Source organism: Amborella trichopoda, chromosome 7 (assembly GCF_054954075.1).
Source record: "Amborella trichopoda isolate Santa Cruz 75 chromosome 7, AtrichopodaSantaCruz75HAP2 v2.0, whole genome shotgun sequence".
In the NCBI taxonomy this organism is placed as follows: domain Eukaryota; kingdom Viridiplantae; phylum Streptophyta; class Magnoliopsida; order Amborellales; family Amborellaceae; genus Amborella; species Amborella trichopoda.
In genome coordinates this window covers 36,625,144-36,649,936 of record NC_142342.1, presented here as the reverse complement: position 1 = coordinate 36,649,936, position 24,793 = coordinate 36,625,144, and the positions used below count along the sequence as shown (strand labels likewise).

The window sequence follows — 24,793 nt, the reverse complement described above, 5'->3', positions numbered from 1 at the left end:
ATGGGAGACCTAGACCTAGACACGAACCTAGACCCTGACCCAAATAGTGTTTGAGTCCAAAATTTGAGCCTGGACTCGATCTACCAGTTCCAATTTTTAAACCCATACCAAGACCTAGATAGAGTCTACTCCCGATCCATTGCGACTCCTACAGATAGAAGACTATTACAAAATTAGAGAGAGCATTGAATCACCTAGAAGAGAAATGGATAAGGCAAACTTAAATGACCCAGCAAAGAGAAGCCGCGAAGGCGTGCCGTTACCTTCAAATTCGATTTTTCCCTGAAAATCAATTGACAGTAGGACAGCATTATGCCTGTATTTAAATTTAAAAACGTGTCATTGGAAATGGACATATGGGTATAGTTGATAATATATCTTTTTACAATTTAATCCATAAAAAGAGAGACTGCCATGTGACCTTACTGCAAAGCGTGAAGAAATTCCCTGGACTAAGTATGACCCAACTTATCCTAGATAGATAATTATTTGATATATTTCTCCTTTTACAACATGCTGCAAAGTGATACCAGTGGTCCATTGGGGACAAAGGACGGCTGATGTGAACTATAATGTATCAAGTGTATATGTTTTCATGAATTGGTCCCCAAAGGACGGCTGATGTGAACTATCATGTATCAAGTGTCTATGTTTTCATGAATTGGTCGTTCTCTTGGGTGGTCAGGGTGGTAATCCCATAACATGACATCAAAAAGTTCTATTTTTGTTCATTAACTCTATATTTTCATGAATTGGTCGTTCTCATGGGTGGTCAGGGTGGTAGGCCCACAACATGATGTCAAAAATTTTATTTCTGTTCATTAACGTGGCAAAAAAGAATGTCAGAATATTTTTATATGAAGATAATTTCCGTTACATTATGGGATATTCCGCTTACATTTAATAAACGGAAAATATTTTGGAGCAAATAACGATAAAGCCCACAATCAAAGCCTACCAAAAAAATGCAGTTCTAGAATCGAAAAAACTCACAAGTCGATCATTGGTTCTCAACAGTCACAAATTTGAATATATATTTATGAATGTAGATGTTATGGGCAGGACGGCTAGTACAAAAAACAGATTTATACGATATTTTTTCTATTTTTTTGGACACACACATGTACACACACATAGACTGCAAGCTTTTTATCTCTGCACATACACAAATGGATTTCAAGCTTTTGAATATGGTTGAAGCTCACACAATCATTTGTTTTTAAACTTTCTTCAAGAGATTAAAAATTCCAACCCAATAAACCAAAAAGAAGGCAACTCTTGAAAAACATGAGAAATTTTATAATTCACTCCAAAAATTGATGCCTAAATTCGTTCAAATAAAATAAATGAAAAAGGGCTTGAGATGGTCCCAAAGCATGAGCAGCCATTTTTGGTATTTTCGTAATTTCACTTAAAATCATGGGTACTTTTTTGGCCTGCCCTAACCGCGAGGTTAAACCATGTACGTGCAGTTATGCTCGTACTCAACTTCCCACTCTTCCAATTTCCCTTCTCTCTCTCTCTCTCTCTTACATCTAGTACGAAGGCGTGATTAAACCAGGTTCTTTCTCTGTTTTTCCCTTAATGTTTGCTTCTTTACATTTCTGCTGTGGATGTGTAATTTCGAGTACTAACCAACCGATTGACTGTATTCTCACTGTGTACATGATACTCATGTATTTCTTATCTGAATGGTTTCAGAAAAGCTCATTTTGGGTAACTTAGCATTTGAGTTTTTTGTTGGGTTTTCTAGAATTATTGGTGGTTCATTGCTCCTATTTGGTTTTTTCTGTTTTGGAATCAAAAACTGAGAATTGGGTCATTCTTTCTAATGGATGATTTGTTGGTACCAAGTTAGTTGAACAATGGAAATGTTGAACGGGGGCTTTTATAGATTCCAATTTGCTTGTTGAATTGGTTCTTTAATGGAGGATTGCGAATTGTAGATACCTAATTGCTTGTGTGAATGAGATTTCTTTAATGGATGACAGCGTGCTTCTTTAGGGGGGGGGTTTATAGATTCCAATTTGGTTGAGTAAGCTGGTTCTTTAATAGGATTTAGAACTTTAGATAACCTTGTATCAGTGAGATTTCTTCAATGGATGACTGAATACTATCTTTAATGGAGGATTTAGAAATACCAGAGTGGTTGAAAGGGTTGCCTTTGGCTCCCGAATATCGCCCAACTGAAACAGAATTTGCAGACCCAATTGCATACATTTCACAAATCGAAAAAGATGCGAGCCAATTTGGCATCTGCAAAATCATACCCCCTTTTCCTAGGCCTGCAAAGAAATATGTCTTTGCAAATTTGAACAAATCTTTAGCAAAATTGAAAGAACATGAAGTCATGGATCAAAGGGAGAATTCTTGTCCTGTTTCAAGGAGTATGGGCCCTTTGTCTAGCACTCGTCGTGGTTTATCGCTAATGGGTCATGTAATAGAAGAAAATGAGAATGATGGCCTTGCTGTTTTTACTACTAGGCATCAAGAATTGGGTTGGAACCCTAGAAAGATTCGTGGGGCTGGTCAGTCCGGTGTTCATATGCAAGTTTGGCAAAGTGGGGAGTCTTATTCACTGGAGCAGTTTGAGTCTAAATCTAGAGTTTTTGCACGTAATCAGTTTGGGTCTTACAAGGAGACTTCTCCCCTTTTGATTGAGACGTTGTTTTGGAAGGCAGCATCAGAGAAGCCGATATACGTTGAGTATGCGAATGATATTCCAGGTTCTGGATTTGGGGAACCTGAGGGACTTTTCAAGTTTTCATACAGACGGCATAGGAGGAAGAAAATCAACCCAAAAGGCAATTATAGTGCTAATCCTAACAAACTGGGAAGAGAGAGAAACATGGGTTTGAGCACAAAGGATGGTAATTCTGGTAAGCAGCCTAACAAGGATGGAGCAGAGAGAAACTTTGGTTTGGGCACAAAAGGTGACACTTGTGTAGAGGAGCTTAACAAAAGAGGAGATGAGACAAACATAGTCCCTGATACAAAAGATGGTTACCATGTGAAGGAGGCTTCCCACGACGATATTAAAAATGGGTGTGACTTGATGCGAACTTTAGGAGACTCTGAGCTATCTTTTGATTCATCTACTGTGCCTTTACCTAGAGAGGGGCAAAGATCTAGAGAGAAGACTTCAAATTATGGGGGCGATATGGAAGGAACGGCTGGTTGGAGGCTTGCTAATAGTCCTTGGAACTTACAGATTATTGCACGATCTCCTGGCTCCCTGACCCGTTACATGGCTGATGACATACCTGGTGTTACATCTCCAATGATTTATATTGGTATGTTATTCAGCTGGTTTGCTTGGCATGTGGAGGATCATGAATTGCATAGTTTGAACTTCCTTCATACAGGCTCCCCAAAGACTTGGTATGCAGTCCCTGGAGATGCAGCGTCCTCTTTTGAGGAAGTCGTAAGGTTGAAAGGTTATGGTGGGCATCTTGATTCATTAGGTAGAGAACTTTTCTCTCATAACATTTGATCTGTTGTATATTTTGGTTTTAGTTTTCTTACAATAGCAAGTTGTGTGTCTGTAGGTGTCCGTGTGCGCAAGCATGTGGTATTTTATCTATCTTTTGTTCCTTTCTTTGTTGGTTTTCAATGTAGTGCTTTTGTTTCTCAGGATCATTCTCCGCTTTAGGTGAAAAGACAACGCTATTATCTCCTGAAATAATTGTTGCATCGGGAATCCGCTGTTGTAGGTGATGTCTATCTACTTTATTTCTCTTTTATGACATGCTATTAGCCTATGTGTAGTTACAAAGCATATAACAATATAATTTCAGCTTGATATGCAAGAAGGTTTCAATTATCTTACTTTGATGATTATGTAGATATCAGCTGCTGATCTATTGAATATTTTATCTGCAAACATTGTTATGTTCCTTTCATGCTACATCTGAGTCATGTCTCTTTGTACAGGTTAGTGCAACATCCTGGTGAATTTGTTGTCACTTTTCCAAGAGCTTACCACGTAGGGTTCAGCCATGGTACTCACTTGATGATATTCCTTCCTTTTCAGCTCAACAATCATTAGCATATAATGTCTTTGATAATAGTTGGAAGTTGTTTAATTCATAATTGAGTGCTTTGATTTGATTAAAGAAGGAATTTTTTTTATTGGTTCATTATCTGTCTAACTATGCAGCTGCAAAGACTCAAAAAGGTTATGCTGGTGCCATTGTGGGTAAACGGGTGCTATTGTGGGCATATTGTTTACCTTAGTTGGTGGCAAAATATTATTCCTTGCATGCAGTAGATAGAACCAATAGCAAGCTAAAATTAATTGAGACCTTAAATGCTTTCATTTATCAAAAAATAAAATATCTTAACTGCCGGAGGCCAACATGTTGTTCTATATCTGGCATTTATAATTTTATTAATTAGTTTATACAATATATGTAACATATGTAAACATTTATTTATTGCTACAACATACACAAAATTTAAGCTATATTTATTCGTATGCATTTATATGTCAACTCTTTTTGGATCGATCATTGCCCTAAGAACATAGGATATGTATATGAGGCGACAGCCATCATGTGTCTGAGCTTTCTTGCATGAGATGGCTCTCATAACTTGGTTGAAGGGTTTGTGCAACCATCCAAGGCATCTAATTGGCAATTTTTAGAAGAGTAGATATCGTCTTTGTTCCTTTTTTTTTTGTTTTCTTTTTCTTTTTCTTTTTCCAGCAGTGGCATTCGAACCAGGGATCTTTTGTTGCAGTACTCAACACCCTAACCATCAAGCAAGGTGCCCAAATCGCTAAAAGATTAGATATATTTTGGTTATCTGTTGTGTTCATGGGGTGGCTGACATTATAGTGGATAATATGGAATGGAGGCTACTTTGGTTTCACTAAGATTGTGTTACATACATGGAGCATTCTCTCCATTATGCTTGTGCCCGGTGTTGGCAAATCGATATATTGTCTTTTGTTATTTCTTCCTATATCATTTTGAGCATGAATGCAATTTGAAATTATCATACTGTTTCAAAATAGTAGTGATCTTTTGCTTTTTTATGATACTGTGAGTTCGTTGGGCACTTTTTTATTTATATGTGGACTTTACTTCTGGATTTGATATTAATTTTGTGGTTCATTTGGCTTGTGCAAACAGGCTTTAATTGTGGTGAAGCTGCTAACTTTGCAACTCCTCAGTGGCTTAAGGTAGCAAAAGAAGCAGCAGTGCGCCGGGCTGCATTGAGTTATCTCCCCATGCTCTCCCATCAACAACTATTATATATGTTGACGCTGTCTTTTGATTCAAGGTCAGCAAACCGTCTCATGGCTGTGAATAGTGCAATTAATAGCTTTATGTTAATTGCACAAAATATGTCGTGTTAAGGACATAATGGAAGATTTGGTTTCAATACGTACTATGGCTGATTGACTACAATCATCTGCAACTATCACAATGCCATAAACATTTCCACGTTATATAGAGCATTACCAATAGGTACCAAAAATTTTGAATTGAAATTTCTGGATTGATATTTACTACTGAGTTTTTTTTCTTGCTTATCGGCATCTCTATCCACACCTTCACCTTGCCACATGCTATACAATCATATTTCCTTCCCGCTCCATATCGGTTTTTTGCTGGTAAACTCTTCCCCATGCAGATCTTCCCCCCTCAAGGACCCCTGTGAGCCTCTTTAATCACCTTTTGAATGATAGCACTGCCTTCTGAGTTAATGGGGTGCCTGTGCCATTGTTCTGAACTTCTTATACATAACACCTTTTTTTTTAATTTTAGATACAAGTTTACGACTAACACATAAACTGTTAAGCAAGAAATATACAAGACATACTCATATTTACAGGTCTTCTAGATGTTTGCAAACGTTTTGTGGTCACACTGGGCAAATGTGTGCAGTCAGTAATTCCATGTCTTTCCCTGTCAAACCCGTCTTAAGGCGAACCTGGAAACCTAGACCTTTTAAGTGTGGGAAGTTAGTTGAGACAACAATGTTTCTTGAGCTATCTATTGCCCTCACCTAGTTTCAAGGATCAACTTATATTTGACTTTTGTCATTTTGTTTGTAATTATTTTAGAAACATTTACTGGGAATTATTATTGAGGGAGATCTTTCAAAGTGTGCTGGTTAAGCTTCCTTCTCGTGTAGGTTGTGATTTATCAGCAGGATCTCTTGCTGCATGACACTTTCCCGTCAATTCCTTTTGCAGAAGTGCTTGTTGGGGCATTTGTAAAGTCATATCCCATGCCTTTCCAGTATCAACGCATGAAATTCATTGTTGACTAGTGGATTTAGGTGTGTTGCTTGTAAAAATGTAAGAAGAGATTTAAGAACAAAGAAATGTTCAAGGAGAAATAAAAAAGAAATCAATCATATAATTTGAGTATGCTTATATTATTTTACGTTTTCCTAAAATTGGAAAAGAGGGAATATAATAAATGTAGATTTTAATTTTTTTTTTTCATCCGAGCTCCAAATTTCACTTCCTATCTTAAATAAATAAATATAGATTTTTAAAGTATTACAAATTTTATAATCGAAAATAGAAAATTTGTAATAAATTAATAAATAAATATATATTTTTAAAGTATTACAAATTTTATAATCGAAAATAGAAAATTTGTAATAAATTATGTTTAAGAATAAAATTTAATTTTTAGGCATTTAATACTCTTTTATAAAAAATTTATGCATGGCTTGATTATTTTTTTTTATGTCAAAGAGTATCTAAGAATTGTTACTTTTCTTTGAATTTTTTGAAGAAATGTTATACTTTTGGAATAGCAAAAAACTTAATAATAGACTTATTCACACCTGATATCTCATATCTCCTGTTTCCAATTATCGATTTATATTTTATAATCATTTATGACTAATTTCATCTTTAGCATTATCTTTTTGATGATTCATACAGACTACAAAACCTATAAATGGATTATTTTTAAATAGTTTTTGAGTTTTTTTGAATTTTTTTTAGATTTTTTTTAGCCCTTTCTAACTAGTCGAGACCTGCCCGATTACGGCTAGTTACTTGGAGTAGCTCTGGGTCACTCGGATTCGGCCCATGGCCAGGTCAGAGGGAAATCAATCACAACCTCACATATTGGTGGGATCTCATCATCGTCAAAGCTTTTTCCCAACTAATTGGGGTTGGCTGCCACTCCCACTTGAGTGATGTATGCGACCTCTGTGATCGTGATCCCGCGCTCTGTCGCCCTTCGGTATGGGACGGTAGGGGTCATGGGGCAGGGTCGTGACAGTTAACACGAATCTTGGTTTGTCATTCTGCTCTATTAAGGGTCATACCCTCAGTGAGGCTATAAGTCCCTATATCTTTTCTCACTACTTCCAACCATTTCCTTTTGGGCCTACCCTTTCCCTTTTTCTAACCTTCCACTTGAACCAACTCACACCTCCAAATAGGTGTTGTACTGAGTCTACGCTGTACATGGCTGACCACCTAAGTCTACTCTTTCTTCTTATCGCCTATTGGAGCTATACCTAAGTTCTCCTGAGTGTATTCATTTCGTATTCTATCGATTCTTGTCTTGCCACTCATCCATCTCAACATCCTTATCTCAATGCACTAATCTTATGGGTATGTTGTTTCTTGACCACCCAATACTTCGCCCCATAAAGCAAAGCTGGTCTCACAACTATCTTATAGAACTTTCCTTTCAGCTTCATTGGTATGTGGTGATCACTAAAATTTTTGTTGCACATCTCCACTTCGTACACCCAGCTCTAATTCTATGTGCGACATCTTTCTCAATCTTTCATTTTCCCTTGATTATCGACCCAAGATATCAACAATGCACCCCTTTTTGGTATTGATCTAGCTCTAATTCTATTTGCGACATATATAGGTGTCCAGGACCCTTCTCCCATTTTCTTGCAAGAGATGTACATGTTTTAGGCAAATCACAAAACGTCCAGCTTGACTATGACGAAACCCAAGATTCTGTGAGCAATATGCTTATGCTATAGTATGAGCCCAATGGCTAAAACACCTAGATATAGGGATTTTCTTGAGCTGAAGATTTTCTCATCTTTCTGAAAATAAATAATTTAAAACTTTGATCTTTCAGTTCCTGGAGGCCTAGATGCCATGTCCATATAATGGATGGCCTACATGCACCAAATATGGCATACTTATTTTCCCCCATTTTTATTGTGCAATTTCATTTTTGTTTTTGATTGCCTACATTTGACAATCATGTGTGCAAAAATTGGGGTCGAACAAACCCCTCAGCTCCAAGTGGCTTATGTTATAGTACAAGGCATTCTGACATAGAATTATTTTGATACATACACGTAACATAGAGATTCTATAAGCTGAAGCTCATACTAAGCACAAGCCCAATGGCCAGATTGAAGGAGAGGGGCATCTGGACAGCTGAGAGTGGCAGGCACATTTTGCCCAACATTTCTTGAGTTTATCCTTTTTCTTTCTTGATTTGGAATGCCTAGATGAGGCGTATGTATTGGGTTCCATCAGACTACTCCTTTTTTTCAAAAGGGCAAAAGAACAAAAAAAACATTTCTAACATGCAACGCTGACCATTCTTTTTTGGATCCTTTAATCTAGGCTGCTGGGCTTATACTTTTCCATAGGGTGGTGGGCTTCATATGTGATAGTCTTTTCTTATGATCAGATTCAGCAGTTTGAACATTTTGGTTTATCAAAATTTTCTCTATATATTCCATCTAATTTGATGAGTTGGGGTTCTTTAATTGCCAGGATACCTGCTGCCTTTCCCGCGGTACCTAGACGTTCTCGATTGAGAGATAAGAAAAAAGAAGATAGAGAAATGATACTCAAAGAAGCATTTATAGGTGATATGAAAGAAGAAATGGAGATACTGAATATTTTGATTGGCAAGAAATCTGCACAGTATTTGGTGTCTTGGGATCCTGAGTTATTGCCTGCACCCTGTGACCCTTCACTACGCTCCTCTCCTGCAACAGGCAAAATGCATTTGAATCCCGACGAGAAATCTTTGAATTTCTGCAACAAAGATGCCCATAATTTATTGCATGATGGGCCAGATGAGCTCTCTTTAGCTGGTTTCCATGTTGATTCGGGGACATTGACATGTGTGGCCTGTGGGGTTCTAGGTTTTCCTTGTATGGCAGTTATACAACCCTCTGAACAAGCTAGGAAGAACCTTTATTCAGAATTTGATGAAGTTGATCATGAAGAATGTGGAATTTCTATATCATTGAAGTCACAGTGTCCAACACTGGTAGCTGATGATGCGAATCCAAATTCAGGTCTTGTTACTGCAAAATTATGTTGTCCTTTCCTATTGCTCTACTAAATGAAAGCTGAGTGAAGAAAATGACTCCTTCAGTAATTTATGGATGGTTAATGTGAAAGCCTCTTAATCTTCTATTAATATGTGAATTTGAAACTTAATTCAGATAGGTATTTCTGCTTGTAAAAGAAATTTTTTTATGGGTATATGTTTGCCTGTAAGACATTTTGTACTAAAATTAGGCTCTCCATCAATATGTTCATGATATTTAATTGTATTTGAAGTTGATAATTGTTGTTCTTCTACTGTCTTCAGCATTTGAGGGACTCCATATAATGATTTAAGGAATTTGCATGCTATTAATTCCTAAGAGAACATCAGAAATTTTGGTAAGCATGTAAGCCAATGTTCAGGGAATTTTGATTATTCTTTCCTTTTCTTTATTATAGTTCCTGTCTTTATAGAAAGTTGATTGGTATACCAGCCACTCTTTGGATGATTTTGTTTTCTCTTCTTTTACCTAACAACCTAGATGCCTAGATCAAGGTCAGTATATTGCATAAGTGAGTATCATACAGGACATAACGTCAGTATATTGCATAAGTGAGTATCTTAGGCCTTCTCATGAATCTTGATGAAATCAATTCACTGATTTTAGTTGCCCTTTGCAGGAGTCCTCCAAAAGCGTTCAATATGCACATAGAGGGAGGGTATAGGGGTGTCTGATACCACAAGAAATTCTTACTTTACATTGGCTCAAATCATCATTTAAAAATTGAGAAACAGATTATGGACATTATTCTAGTTCCAAAAATTTAACTCCCCTTAAAACCTATTTAGATCATTATATCAAGAAAATGAAACCTCTTTTTCTCATTATGAGCAGCCCCACCACTGCATACTTCTTCCAGATCTGAAAGGGTGATCAACATATCCTTTCTTCAGCTTAGAGCCAAAGGCTTCTAGGACAACAACCATTCCAACCATTTCTTTGGAGGGAGGTGATAAGGCGAAAATATTGCCGTGAAGATCACGCTTGGCTTTCCTCATGAGGATGGGGGGCAGCGTCTCTGGTTTCTGGAGGTCCCTCCTCCACTGCGGCCAGCTCTTCCTCAGCCAGGTGTGCTTTACTCCCAGAATTGATAACAGAGTTAGATTCTGGTGTGATACCTGGGTCGGCTCCACCCCACTTAAGGATCAGTTCCCGTCCCTCTTCCTCCTTGCCCGCTATCCCTTACCGGGTGTATCCAACAGCTTTGTTAGTCCACGAACCACCAGATCTTGGAACCCAAATTTCAGGAGACCTCTCGCAGATCATGAGCTCATAGAATTTTTAGCACTCTCGGCCCTGCTTCACAAAGTGTTCCTTTCTCTTCTGGGTACGACAAGATCATTTGGTCCCCCACTACTTCTGGAGATTTCTCAGTGGCCTCTTTCTACCATATCATTTCCTCACAACCCATCCACGCATTGGTACCACCTTCCATTGCTACCAAGGCCTGGTGCTCCTTCATCCCCCCTCAAGATTCAATTCTTTAGTTGGATTGCTCTTCACAAAAGGGCTCTTACCCTTGACTATTTACAGTGTAGAGGTATATCTCGGCCCAATTGATGTGTTATGTGTTTGAGGGCTGAAGAGACGAACCAACATCTCTTTCTTCATTGTGAAGTTGCAATGGCCTGTTGTCTGACTTTCTTCTCCTCTTTAACTGGTTGTGGGTTATCCCTCAGTCAGTCCCTCATCTTTTCTCTACATGCCTTCACACCCCTTGGAGAAAATCTTGGAAGCTCCTTTCGAGGGCCTCCATTGCCGCCACTCTGTGGACCATTTGGCCTGAGAGGAACAGTAGGATTTTCAGAGGAAAGAAAGCTCCCATCCCTGTCCTCATAAAAAAGAGACGGTCTCTCATAACTTTCTGAGCCTTCAACCACAAACTCTTGACTAATTACTCTTTTTTCGACCTCCACCATCACTGGGAGGCTTTGTTGAACCTCAGGGCCTAAAGCATTCCACAGGCTTCTCTTTAGAGGCTGCCTGACATTGGGGTCACTAAATTGAACTTTGATGGTTGCTCTCTTGGCAACCCGGAACCCTCTGGCATTGGAGGAATTTTTAGAAATTCTGAAGGCCTTACCATTCTCTCCTTCTCCTTGCTCATTCGTATTACAGACTCCACTACTACTGAGGCCATTGCCTTAGTTGAGCGGCTACAAAGATTTGATCATAACTGGAATACTGATTTGATAGTCGAGGGTGACTCTAGAAACACCATCACTTGGGCCTTTGGAACTGCATCATGCCCTTAGAGACTAGACCACATTGTTGCAGAGAAGACATATTTACTACAACACTCTGTCCTCTTGGAGCCACATTCATAGCGAAGCCAATGACGCTGCCGGTGCTTTAGCTAGGGCTGGAGCTAGTCTCAACACCTCCCTGGGTACTGCAGGGGTTTTTTAAGCCTGCATCCCATCTTTGTTCTTGGTTTTTGGTGTAGAGCATTTTTTGGGCCCCTAGGGGTTTTTGTACTGGGCACCCATTCACTCGGTTTTCTTATTAAATGTATCAACTCCTTTTTGTATCTCTTTATATTTATTAATGCAATTGTCAACTTCTTAAAAAAAAAAGGGAAAATTTCATTCGCAACCCTAATTTCCCATCTCATTTCACAGGAGACCCTCTGGCCTTTTTACTTTCAAGCAGCATAAGAAGACCCCTAAGGATTTCAACGTGCCCCCCATCTCTGATCTCCTTGTTTTATTCACTTTTGAATATATACGTTAGCCTCAACAAATTTATACCACTTTAATCGAAAAACCTTTTTTACCATGTTTTTGCCCTTTTCAACCGATCACATCTTCTACTATCTCAGTTTCAGATCTCCTACTCTCTCATTTCACCACGGTGAGGTCTCTCTCTCCACTATGGAAAGGGCTCTCTCTCAATTCACCACTATGCTAACCCTAATGACCTCTCACACTAAATCTCTCTCTCCCTAAATTTTACAGCAGGTTCATCTCTCTGAATCTCTTTCTCTCTCTAATGGCCAACCCCCCAACTCTTAAATCTTTCTTCGTCTAACACACTATGACCTATATTTCTCTCTCTAACCTTGTGTTTAAAGAGATAAAGGAACCGGCTGCAAAATTTAGATAGAGACTTACATGTAAGAGGGGGTGCGAAAGAGACTAATATGAGAGAGAAAGAGTCGTCAACTTGGTGAATTGAGAAAGTGGGAGATATAATGAATTGAGGGGGTGAAAAGGGAAAAAACATAATAAAAACTCATTGCTGATTTCGGAGATTTGAAATACAGATTTACTATTCATCCAAATTTTCTAGAGCTCAGATCTCCCAGACCCAATCTCAAAACTCATAACTGATTTGGGAGTTTTGATTGGGTTTGGTTGAGTAAGCTTTGACAAGGAAGGATTTGAGGCATCGATTCATATTGAGAGCGGAGATCAAAGGATCGGCCTCGTAATTTTGGGTATGTTTTCTTTCAATTTAAATTCATAAATTTCATTTATTTTTACGAAATCAACTATAAATGATTTATATTTCATGTTGTATTTAACTTTGTATTTTTGATGAGTTCTCTTTTTTCTATGTTTCTGAGATCCCCCCTTTTTTCCTTTTTTTTTTTCAAAATTATGTATTTCTTCAAGGCATAACATCAATTTTATTCCAATTCCATGTTCTATATAGCATCTTATATTGATTTGTTTTTCGGATTTTTTATATTTTTCTAAATTCTTCAATTTTTTTTACAATACAGACTTTTTTCATGTTTTTGGCCCCTTTTGTGGCTCAGACATGACTCGGGTGTGTCCGAGTTGACTCACCCAAGTGCCGCGGCTTGGGCAGGTGCCACCTTGCTGGAGCCATGGTTTAGAACACTGTTGTAGCATGTATTAATACCTTTGTTCTTGCAAGCCTATGGAAAATATGGCTTAAGTATACTATTGCTGATGTGATACCACATTTCGTGTCTCGTCTTTTATATGAATTTAATCCAAAGTTTGGACTTATTTACTTTAGAAGATACCTCTTGCATATGTTTCTTTGATCAATGCTTCTTCTGGGTATTTTAAGATGTCTGCATTTCTATTGGTTGTAATCTAGGTCTTACATTTCTGTTATCTTCTGGGCCCCAAGATTCTGTTGTCCATCTTTTCAAGGTTGGTGGACAAATCTTTTAGGGTATGTTTGACTGCACGTAAATATTCGAATATATCAAAATTTTGGGCAATTAAAAAAAGTTATAATACTAAAACAAGAAAAGCGCATTTGATAATGCAGACTTGTGTCCCACAATATCTTAATATGGCCCAAAATTAGGATCACGGAGAATTCAAATAAGACTTGAATTTTGGTGATCTTGCAAATCCTATTACGCTCCATCAAATGAAATTTTATGGGCCTTAGTTTCATCCTCGCACTATTTTTTAGAAGTGGTGAATAATGAGGGCATAGCAGTTCAGCCATGCTATGGTTCCATGTCTTCACTACCATGGTAACCCTGGAGTCTTGGACTCAGTGGCGTCTGTAAATGGAGACTGAATGATCCTCTCTGCCGATCATCTATCATCGCAAGCACTTCCGATGAATTAGCTTCAATGGTTCAAAAGGGGGCAAATTAAAGCTGACTGACTTTCTCTCTATAAAAACAGCGGCTGAAGCTCTCCCCTCAAAAGATGACCAACTCTTTGCTTTCTCTCTATGAAAACAGCGGCTGAAGCTCTCCCCTCGAAATATGATCAACTCTTTGTTTTTCTCTCTCTTTAATAAGGGGCCAGGTTATGCTCTACACCTTTCTCTCACCAGCCATAGTAGCTGTTGCTTTGAGCCTTTCTCTCTCTAGAATGAGAGTGGTTGAGGTTCTCAATCATCTCTCTTTGAAACATAGCGGATTTGGGGCTTCCCCCTCTTTAAAACTAGTCAGAACCTTCTCTCTCTACCTGTCTTTCCCTCTCTAACCAGCAACATTGCATGAGATTTCACACAATCAAGGAGGCCGATTCTGTAGAGCACAACATGGCGGTGAAGCTGGACGTGCTTGATTTCAAGATTCGTTTGCATGAATCTTGTGCTATCCACCGTGGATAGATGAGAGCAGGGCTATAAACAAAATAACTTTCTTTCAGAGGAAGGAATGGGGATTGGTTTTCAAATGGAGGATGTTTTAGTATGGATCCATATTGGAACATAAGATGCAGTCAAGTCCGTTGAGAGAAGGTGGAGATGCAGCACAAGAACATCAGTCTCCATGAGGGAGAAGAAAATACAACTGATGCAAGAGCTCCAACTTTCCCCATCAATGGTGGAAATGCAGGGGAAATGAATTAGAGCAGAGATGAAAGAAATCATAGACGACATTTCTATGGTACACACGCATAGAAGAGGGAGCTTGGGGTACGTTAAAGAGAAGAGAATATACACCTTCTAAGGATATAATTAATGGGTTTTATAAAAAATTCAGAGTTAACAAGAGACAGTCAAACGCTCACAAAAAAACACATCATGACAAGATATAATCTTGATATATGGAAAGCTACCATTGGCTAATTACAAATTTCTCAAACTTTGAATATTTAAATTCTGTTTTGTCAAGCATGCCTTAGATGCTGACACATTGTACAATTTTTTAAATACTTATGTTTCCGCAGCAAATTTGTATTAATATATGGACACGATGTCCTTGTACCAGTCTTGCACAAGTTTACTTTTGTTTGAATTTTGTACCTTCCTTGACAAGATATGTTTGTGAGGTACAGAGCATATCTGGTTATCTCATTTGCCAGGTCTACGAGCAAAAGACCTTGCATTCTGACCTGATTCTTTTTGGCTCATATTGTTTTCTTTCTCTTTGTTTATTCATTTTTTTCTTTTTTTATTGAATTGATTCATTATATGTACAACCAATAGTCTTCTATCATATTTGTAAATCTCTAATACTTCAATTTTGTGGTTGTTTTTTACTGTTTATGTTCTTATCTTCGAATCTGTGGGTGGGATATTTTGCAAGCTGGCTATCAAAGCAGATTTGAGTACTTTGATAGATATTAGATGTCTCCTCCTAATCTCAACGAGAAGATGTTTATTGCAAACCACAGATTTTAATTTTACCATTAGTATTGTTGTTGAAAGGTATACAGTATAATATTAGTGATAACAGTACACTATGATCCAATGTTCAAGAAGGCGGATGCGGCCGTTGAGGCGCCTGGATACAAAAAGGCAGCCTGCATTGGGTGGAGGGGCAGATCCGTGCAGATTGTTGTACCCTGCACACATCCCCCCCCCCACCCCCTCCCCCTCTTCCCCCCTTTGTTTTTGTATATAGAATTGGCATTTTTTTTAAAATTAGTCATCCAAAAAATACTAAAAAATAGTCATGTAAAACATTACAAAATAGAAAAAAATTCTACAAACTAAAAAAAAACATTACAAATAGGAAATGAAGTAGAAATAAGGGGGGAAAATGACCAAATTACCCAATGGATGAGAGGCATTTTCCACCCTTGGTTTCGATTGTTTGAGGCGGCACCTAGCCGCCCGCCTTTTATGCAGCCTAGGCGGGCGCCTAGGGCGCTTGGAGCATACCGCCTAGTCCATGCCTTGGCGGTTTGAGAAAATGGCCGCCTAGGCGGCAAGGCAGCTGAATTTTCTTTCATTGCTATGATCCTATGGACTGTGGAAAAGCATTACTCAATTGGCCTACAGAAAATGATTGTGCATCAGGGTCAATAACGAATGGACAGTGGTTTACTAATGTCAATTGGATGATGGATATCTCTCATGATTTAAAGTTCATATGCATAAATTTGATTTTCTTTGATGAAAACCTGATCATCTTCTGTTTTTCATTCCTTATCAGACGTTTTGGAAGCACCTGTTATTGGTCCTGAAGTACAAAAGGATCTCTCAGAGGAAGAGAAACAGATGTTTTATGAAAATTCACTTAATCCGACGGATGTCTCCATTTCATACTTGGATCTCGGAAGAGATTCATCTCCCAAATGTGAGGACCATGTTTCTGAGTCACAACCAGCTTATGTATTAGATAATATCGATTTATTGAGTGATGGCCCTAAAGAAGCTTGTTTCACATCATCCATTGTGGAGGCAGATACTAATTGCCACTCCTTAAAAGCAGCTCCTCCTTTGAAAGAGCCTGCGGAAATGGAAGAGAAAGGGATATTGGTGACTGAAAATTTTGAGGAAATGGATTCCAAAACCATGTCAGGTTCTGGTTTGGAGAAGTCTTGCAATAATGCAGAGGGACTGATGAGTGGGCCTCCAGGAAATGGAAGTAGTCAACTAACCAATCACTGGAACCTATCAGAAGACAATTTTAGGCCTAGAATCTTTTGCCTGGAGCATGCCTTTGAAGTTGACAAGATGTTGCAGCGCAAGGGAGGTGTAAACATGCTTCTCCTTTGTCACTCAGGTAAAAGTTTTCCTCCATCCTTGGCTTTTTCTGTTTGCATTTTTGGATATTTTGGCCGACTTAAGCAAAGTGTAGAAGATGCTTCCAAATTGATGATTATAAGAAAATTGCTTTGTTACTCTCTAATTAGAATGCTATGAGTATTTTCAGTGAATGAGTGGGTAGTTGTAGTTGAAAGATTACCAACTTAAAATGCACATGATTGCATATTTGTGATGAGATTACTGCACTCCAACAAAAGATAAGCAAATAATTCCAACATTTTCCCCCAGTATTTTGGTCTATCCTCTCTTAAACCTTATCCAAGTGAGAAAAGCGTTACCCTGTAAAGGTTTTTTTGTTACACATAAATTTGGTGTACGTACCCAACCAACATACACGCAGAGGTTGGGCTAGGAGAGAGTCTTTGCATTTTTAATCCAACACAACTAAATCATACAGTGTCCTTGTACCAATATACCCTCATACTAGAGGAGTGTTGTCTACCTTTCATAAAGAATTAAAATATTTCAGTAAGTGCTAATGACTATAGCTGCAAAATGGCATGAGCCAGTAATTCAATGTCAATGTTGCAATTTAATGGCATATAGTTTAGTTGATGAGCAATTTTATTTATAATAATGTGTCTTGCAAGTTAATGCTCAGGTATGTCATATGCAGCAGGCAGCCATTGTATTTGCTTTTGGATTGCTCTTACGTATGCTTCAATATAAATACTGCATGGTGTCTGGTGCCCAAAACTGGGTAGAAGAAAGCAAGTTCTACTTCTTGTGTACACACTCACATGTGTATTATAGATAATGCTCTTAAATATTTTTGCAAAATTTAGACTTTTCAAATAAATGAGTTACTGAATGATTCCTGAAACAGAGGTGGTTTAGGAATATTATTTAATTTAGTTCGAATATTATCTAATTTAGTTAACAGCTTTCAGAAAACAACTTATCAAAACAATTGTGACTGGGCCATGTAAAACTGTTTCATTAGTGACTCCATGTCTTTCAACTTCTGGTTGTAGATTATCCGAAAATACAAGAAAGAGCTGTTTCTGTTGCTGAAGAAATTGGGGCCAATTTCAATTGCAAAGGCATCCCCTTGGTGGCCGCCACTCCCTCAGAGCTCGAACTGATTTACATATCGATCGATGACGAAGAACATGAGGAAAGCGGCAAAGATTGGACCTCAAAATTGGGGGTGAATTTGCAGCATTCTATCAACCTCTGCAAGTCGTCTTCAGCAAAAGAGGGACATCATGGGTTGGGCTTGAGTGTCTTGTTTCCTGAAAATATTTGGGGGAGAGGCTTTTATGCGTCGGGCCTCAAGTGGAAGTTTCAAAAATCTCGATCCCATAATAAGGCAAAGACTTATCAGAAAAGACCCTCTATTGCTGGACAATGGTCACAGCATAATTTAGAAGGAAATCTGGTACAAGGTGATTTAGCAGGACAGCAAGAGGAAAATTCTTCATTAAAAAAATGCAGGCGACCTCGGGGCCGACCTAGAAAGCATGCTGTGGATAAGCATCATGATGGTGGTAAAATTACATCACCAGCAGGAGAGCGTTTAGTTAACAAAAACACTGACATTCTACAAAGTTCCATGATTTCAGAACAACCCCGTTTTCAAAAAATAAATGCAGAACAAACAAATAAGGAATCTGAAGTTTCTGCCAACTGCATGGATGGGGAAAACCCAGAAAAGGCTGATTCTGCTCGTTCAGGGGGAAAACCAATTATAAAGAAAGGAAGCAAGAGGAGTCTGCTGATCGAGAAAAGAAAACCTGATTCATGTATAATGACTTCAGAAGAAGCCAACATGTTGACTGAGGTTCCGGCTTTGAACTTTTGTTTGGATAGAGATGACCCAGATAATATAAACTCTGCCCCTTTCGAAACAAAGCCGGTATCAAAGACGGGTAGGAAGAGGAGAAACAGAACTCAGGAAGGTGAAGTTGATTCATGTATCATGAGCTCTGAGGAAACCAACATAGTGGATGAGGCCTTTATGCCAAAACATGGCTTGGATAGAGAAAACTCAGAAAACGTCGTATTCACCCCGTCAGAGACAAAACCATTTGTTAAGAGGAGGAAAGAGGTGGCAAATGAAGTGAATGCTAATTCATGCATCATCAGTTCTAAAGAAACTAACATGGTGGCTGAGATTCCGGCCTCAAAACATCTATCAGAGAGAGAAAATCCAAGAAATGTCAACCCTATCCCTTCTGAGACGAAACCAGTTGCAAAGACGGGGAGGAAAAGGAAAGAGGTGACCAATGAAGGGAATACTGATTCATGTATCATGATTTCTGAGGAAACCAACATGGTGCCTAAGATGCCTACTTCAATACATTGCTCAGATAAAGGAAATCCAGAAAATATTGATTCTGTCCCTTCGGAGACAAAACCACATGCTGAGGGGAGCAAGAAGAGATTGATAACTCAGGAAGGAAATGCTGATTCATGTACGAATGGTTCGGAAGAAACTCACATGTCAGATGAGATTCTCACTTTAAAACGTAGCTCTGATAGAGAAAACCCAGAGAACATTGACCCTGCCCCTATTGAGGCAAAACCAATTGCATATAATAGGAGGAAGAGGAGAAAGACAGCTCCAGAAGGGAATGATGATTTGTGTAATAAGAAGCCAGAAGAAACCAACATGGAAACCGAGGTCTCCACTTCAAAACATGACCTAGATAAAGAAGCCCCAGAACATAGTGATTCTGCCTCTTTGGATACAAAACCTGTTGTAAAGAAGGGGACCAAGGGAAAGAGAGAGGTCTTTCAGAAAGGAACTCATAGTTCATACTCCCGCAGTGGGTTTTGTTTAAGCCCGTGTGAGAACTTGAGGCCAAGGTCTAACACGTTCTGTTTAAGCCCATGCGAGAACTTGAGGCCGAGGTCTAATGACTCTGTATCTCAATCCAAAGAAGAAATTAGTGGGGTGAGAAGAAAGTCCTCGAGAGAGAAGAAATGGGTGGGAATGGAGAGAGCTGGGAATAGAGAGGTTGAGGGGGTGAAACTAAAGGGAAATGGTTCTTATAAAGAGGTTGAGGGGGTGAAACTAAAGGGAAATGGTTCTTATAAAGAGGTTGAGGGGGTGAAACTAAAGGGAAATGGTTCTTATACAGAGGTTGAGGGGGTGAAACTAAAGGGAAATGGTTCTTATAAAGAGGTTGAGGAGGAGGGATCATACCGCTGTGACATCGAAAGATGTACAATGTGCTTTGTAACCAAGGGTGAGCTTCTTATACACAAGAAGAATGGATGTACCATTAAAGGTTGTAGAAAGAGGTTCAATTCTCACAAATATTTGGTTCTTCATCAGAGAGTTCACATGGAAGAGAGGCCATTAAAGTGTACCTGGACGGGTTGCAAGATGACCTTCAAGTGGGCTTGGGCTCGGACTGAGCACCTCAGGGTTCACACAAGAGAGAGGCCTTACAAGTGTGGAGCCCCAGGTTGTGATAGAACTTTTAGATTTGTGTCAGATATCAGTAGACACAAGCGCAAAACTGGCCATTGTGTGAACTGATGTTGATGGAAATCTTCTTGTTGAAAGTTGGGATTCATGCAGTTGGGTTTTTCTATGGGAATTGGATGAGAGAGAGTTTTGCTTAGGGTGTGTTGCAGGAGAGAAGCAAGGTTCTATCTGCAATTTGGGTTGGGTAGAAAGGAGGTTAGGTTTTTTTATTTTTATTTTTATTTTATTTTTATGTAACAGTAGAACTTCGATTAATGCGGGAATCTGTGACTATTTTAGATGAGTTTTGTACCCCATGAAGGTATCCCATGAATTCTTGCATTGGTCTTGCTTGCTCCGTGAGTTTAGAGGTGCTTTGTAGTTTGATGTTGAGCTGGGTGTGTGTGTGTGTGTGTGTGTGTGTGGTGAATAACTAATATGATTTGCACTGTGAATCAGTTGTGCTCTTAACTGAATTCTTTGAATGATACGAACACTGTTAAAAACTCTGTTTTGCTCGTACATAATTTTGGAAGAGTTTTGCAATGTCAAATTCATCTATCGGTAATTGTAATCACAGTTATGTGTGTTGTATATGAATTGCTCAGAGCTGATGAGCAACTTATCTCAATTGAATGACTACAAGCAGTCAGTGCTACTCAATTAATTTGAATTAATTGTTTGGCTGAAATATAAAGTTTGTTCGTATTCATTTGCTTATTTGCTACTTGTATTTTGCTGAAAATGCTTCTGCTTCACATCTTGCGGAAAATGCTTGTGCTCCCACACTAAAACTATTTCCTAGTGATACCTAAGGAGCATAGTCGTAAGCAGTGTTTTAAAAAACGCCGAGTCGAACCGGACTTGCCCGGTTCGACTCGGAAATCGTGAAAAGGGGATCGGATCGCCTAAAAAATCGGAAATCGTCCGGTTCTAGAGAGAACCGGACGATTCTGTACAGTGAATCGCCTATTCACTGTACGGAATCGGCGAGTCCGAACAGTGAATCGGCGAGTCCCGTACGGAATTTTTTTTTTTTTGTAATCCATGATAGATTTTTTTGTAATACTTGATCGATTTTTTTGTAATCCATGATCGAATTGTTTTTGTTTTTTTGTAATCCATGATCGAATTTTTTGGTTTTTTGTAACCCATAATAGAATTTTTGTAATCCATGATCGAAATGTTTGTTTTCTTTTATTGTAATCCATGATCGATTTTTTTGTTTTTTTTTTTTTTTTTGTAACCCATGATAGAATTTTTTGTAATCCATGATCGAATGTTTTGTAATACATGATCGAAATGTTTGTTTTTTTTTTGTAATCCATGATCGAAATGTTTGTTTTTTTTTTTGTAATCCATGATTGAATTTTTTGTTTTTTGCTTTTTTGGTAACCCATGATAGAGTTTTTTGTAATCCATGATTGAATTTTTTGTAATCCATGATCGAACTGTTTTTTTCTTTTTTTGTAATCCACGATTGAATTTTTTGTTTTTTTTTGTTTGTTTTTTTTTGTAATCCATGATCGAATTTTATGTATTCCATGATCGAATTTTATGTAATCCATGATCGAATTTTATGTAATCCATGATTGAATTTTTTGAAAATTTGTGATTTTTTTTTTTTAATCCATGATCGAATTTTTTTTTGTAATCCATGATAGAATTTTTTGAAAATTTGTGATTTTTTTTTTAATCCATGATCGATTTTTTTGAAAATTTGTTATTTTTTTTTTTTAATCCATATTATTCAAAGAGAAAATAAGAGAGATGATGATTATGAGGCCACCCTATCCCAGCCATATTATTCACATATCGAGTCCCTACAGCAATAATGTAGGGATGAGCACGAAATACTGTAAATTAAATGCTGAATGGCGGTTCATGCAGGGAAAGAACATATCAATATTCGCATATTCATTCAAAAACATGAAAATTCTTAATAGAGTACCCTCATTTTTTATTGAATTCCTAAAAAACAATATTTATAATGAATTTTAATAATTTTTTCGAATTTTTTTTAAGCTTTATTCTGACCGATTCACCCGATTCCTTATCCGGATCGTCGATTCGCAGATCCGGATCTGTTTTTTGGAAGCCCGATCCGGGTCACCGATCCGTTTTTTAAACCATTGGTCGTAAGTAAATCTTGTTTCTCCGGTTGTTGAAATCCACCGGCCCAACGACACGCTGGGGACATGTGAATTACCAAATGATGGCCTTTTTATTTATTTTTTTGTTGTTCAGTGGTAGGAATTGAAGTTGAGATATAGCACTACCAAACATCCACTGCTAACAAGCCCAAGCCCGATCCCGAAATGATGGCCTATTAGATGACTTTGCTAACAAGCCCAAACCCAAGCCCGATTCCTGAATGATAGCCTTTTAAATGAGTTTCTACCTGGAGTAATAAATTGTGGTGAACATTCCCTTTTTATATGTTGGTTTTGTCCAATTCCTTATTGAAAGATTACAATTACTGGGAGCGAACTCAACCTCTACTAATAAGGAGGACAATTAAGTTTTGCAGCACAACCTAGCCCACCTGAAATCGTTTTCTAGTGAATCATGGTAGATTTGCAAGCATTCACGCATAGTTCCAGGCTGGTGCTGTCAAAACCTGATAGCATCGTCAGGTCCAACCGGTTGGTCATTTGATTGGTCCCTTGGCTAGAAAAGAGCAAGAATCAAGTTGTCTTGAAAACTAGTTAAAACTTACGTTTGACTAGTCTTGGCTATACCATTTTTGTCTTGAAAACTAGTTAAAACTTAGGTTTGACTAGTCTTGGCTATACCATTTTTGACATGTTAGTCCAGTTAAATGATGTGAGGCAAATTGGTTTGTAATCATTGTCATCGTTAGAACTTTTTTTAAAATTATTTGTGATTGGCTTCAAGAATTTTGATCTATCATTTTGTTTTATCAATGGTTATATATTCAATAAGACTATAAACCCTCAATATTCTTTCACTACTTCCAACTATGTCTTTTTTTAACATATTTTTATTTTTTTTGGAGTTGCCATTGCTGAAAGTAGCACTTCCAAGTATGTCTTTTTTTAGCGTACTTGTATCTTTTTTGGAGTTGCCATTGCTGAAAGTAGCACATGAATGTTTATTACTCTTTCTCAATTAACCATTAAGAACAATTTAGTAAGGACATGGTCTTTGGGTGAGTCAACCGACTAACCAAAACAGATGTCTCCTCATAAACCAGTGTTAGAGATGGACACCAATAAAATGGTACTTCCACTATACTTCAAAAAAATAGATGTGAAAAAACATATCAAAAAAGTGGTTTTTATTTGAGAGAGAGATGGAAGTTGGATGGCCTGTGACCCATACACCACCATGACAGACAGTATGTTAAGCTGTAATAAAAAAGTGAATTTTTATTTTCAAAAATTAAAAATTTTAAATTCATAATCACCATAATACTTGAGATTAACAAATCCAGTTTTGGATCCAAGGTCCATTAATGAATTTTTCAGGCTGGTTTTTATATATTTGCTATCCTCACCCAAAAACAAGGGTGGCAGTGCCACAAATACATACTGCCACCCATATGGTTGGGATGGGAGGTCATAAGCGTAATTTAGAGAAATGATCGGGTCCTTTCTGGTGTTTAACCCTACTCTATAAAATACCTCTGGAATAGAGAGGAAGAACTCCAACTCATCCATGGCCTCCACGTCTTCGCCGGAAAACCTCATCCAATCGGCCGGAGAACCCACTGGGAAAAGCAGCGTCGCCGGGATCCGCCTTGGCGTCCCAGAGGATGTGCCCCACCTCCTGAAACTTATCCACCAAATGGCTGTCTTTGAGCGCCTAACCCACCTGTTCCAAGCAACAGAGCACTCTCTCTCGTCAACTCTCTTCTCCTCTCCTCCATTTCAGGGCACCACAGTATTCATTCTTGAGATTTTGACTGATTTTCCACGAAACCCATGTGACGACAAGCAGTCTTTCAAGCCAATTTTCAAGCAGCTGATTTTCGATCCACCTGTGGAAGATACAGAGGCCAAAACCTTTGCTTCCTCACGAAATGGAGATGGAGTGGTAGCCGGTTTCGTGCTGTTTTTTCAGAACTATTCGACTTTTATGGCGAAATCCGGGTTCTATATCGAGGATTTGTTTGTGAGAGAGTGTTACAGGAGGAGAGGGCTTGGAAGAATGTTAATGGAGAGTGTTGCTGGGCAAGCTGTTAAGATGGGGCTTGGAAGAGTGGAGTGGTGTGTTTTGGATTGGAATGTGAATGCAATCAAGTTTTATGAGGAGATGGGGGCTGAAGTTATGCAGCAATGGAGGATTTGCAGGTTGAGTGGAGAGTCCTTGGAGGCTTACAAGGAGAAGGGTAATGGTAAGGGAGATGATCAGGCTGTTTAGAGGGTCTCTCTCTACAGTTTGGTCAGGTTTTTCTCTCCCCAAGTTTTTGTGCTCTCTCTCTCTACGTTTTGTGGTGGTCTCATTCTCCTTTTTTGTAGTCTCTCTATCTAGAACTCTTTTCTTTTGAATAAAATCACCATACTGCATGCCTCTTTCTTCTTGCTTTTTCCCTTTCTATTGATTTTCTTAAGCTCTTGTAAAGTAGTAGGCAATGTTTGTAAAATCGAACGGGCCAAC

The 24,793-nt window shown here is 38.3% G+C and overlaps 2 protein-coding genes across 5 annotated transcripts; both read left to right on the top strand.

The window, feature by feature from the left end:
- Positions 1-1,055: 1,055 nt before the first annotated feature.
- LOC18422781 (uncharacterized) lies at positions 1,056-20,723 on the top strand. 4 transcript variants are annotated; one of them, XR_016059939.1, is made up of 8 exons: positions 1,056-3,464; positions 3,635-3,713; positions 3,934-4,001; positions 5,136-5,286; positions 8,738-9,270; positions 11,928-12,745; positions 16,136-16,708; positions 17,727-20,723. XR_016059939.1 is itself a non-coding variant. In XM_020669468.2 (8 exons), the coding sequence occupies exons 1-8, from the start codon at positions 2,123-2,125 to the stop codon at positions 20,240-20,242; spliced, it is 5,190 nt and encodes a 1,729-aa protein (XP_020525127.2). In that variant the 5' UTR covers positions 1,185-2,122; the 3' UTR covers positions 20,243-20,723. The 4 variants fall into 4 exon arrangements, 3 of the variants coding, with proteins under 3 accessions (XP_020525113.2, XP_020525127.2, XP_088728946.1); XM_020669468.2 differs by lacking the exon at positions 11,928-12,745 and having other exon boundaries at positions 1,185-3,293; positions 3,366-3,464; XM_020669454.2 differs by lacking the exon at positions 11,928-12,745.
- Positions 20,724-23,230: 2,507 nt separating this feature from the next.
- On the top strand, positions 23,231-24,702 carry LOC18422779 (GCN5-related N-acetyltransferase 8). Its single transcript, XM_006827389.4, has one exon. The coding sequence runs from the start codon at positions 23,852-23,854 to the stop codon at positions 24,554-24,556; it is 705 nt and encodes a 234-aa protein (XP_006827452.1). The 5' UTR covers positions 23,231-23,851; the 3' UTR covers positions 24,557-24,702.
- Positions 24,703-24,793: the final 91 nt, after the last annotated feature.

What these genes read in the sequence shown, in the direction of transcription:
- LOC18422781 (XM_020669454.2), top strand. Translation starts at nt 2,123, where the DNA reads ATGGAGGATTTAGAAATACCAGAGTGGTTGAAAGGGTTGCCTTTGGCT. An exon ending in TGGGCATCTTGATTCATTAG is followed by an intron (nt 3,465 to 3,634) that starts GTAGAGAACTTT and finishes TTTGTTTCTCAG; the next exon opens with GATCATTCTCCGCTTTAGGT. An exon ending in TCGGGAATCCGCTGTTGTAG is followed by an intron (nt 3,714 to 3,933) that starts GTGATGTCTATC and finishes CTCTTTGTACAG; the next exon opens with GTTAGTGCAACATCCTGGTG.
- LOC18422779 (XM_006827389.4), top strand. Translation starts at nt 23,852, where the DNA reads ATGGCCTCCACGTCTTCGCCGGAAAACCTCATCCAATCGGCCGGAGAA.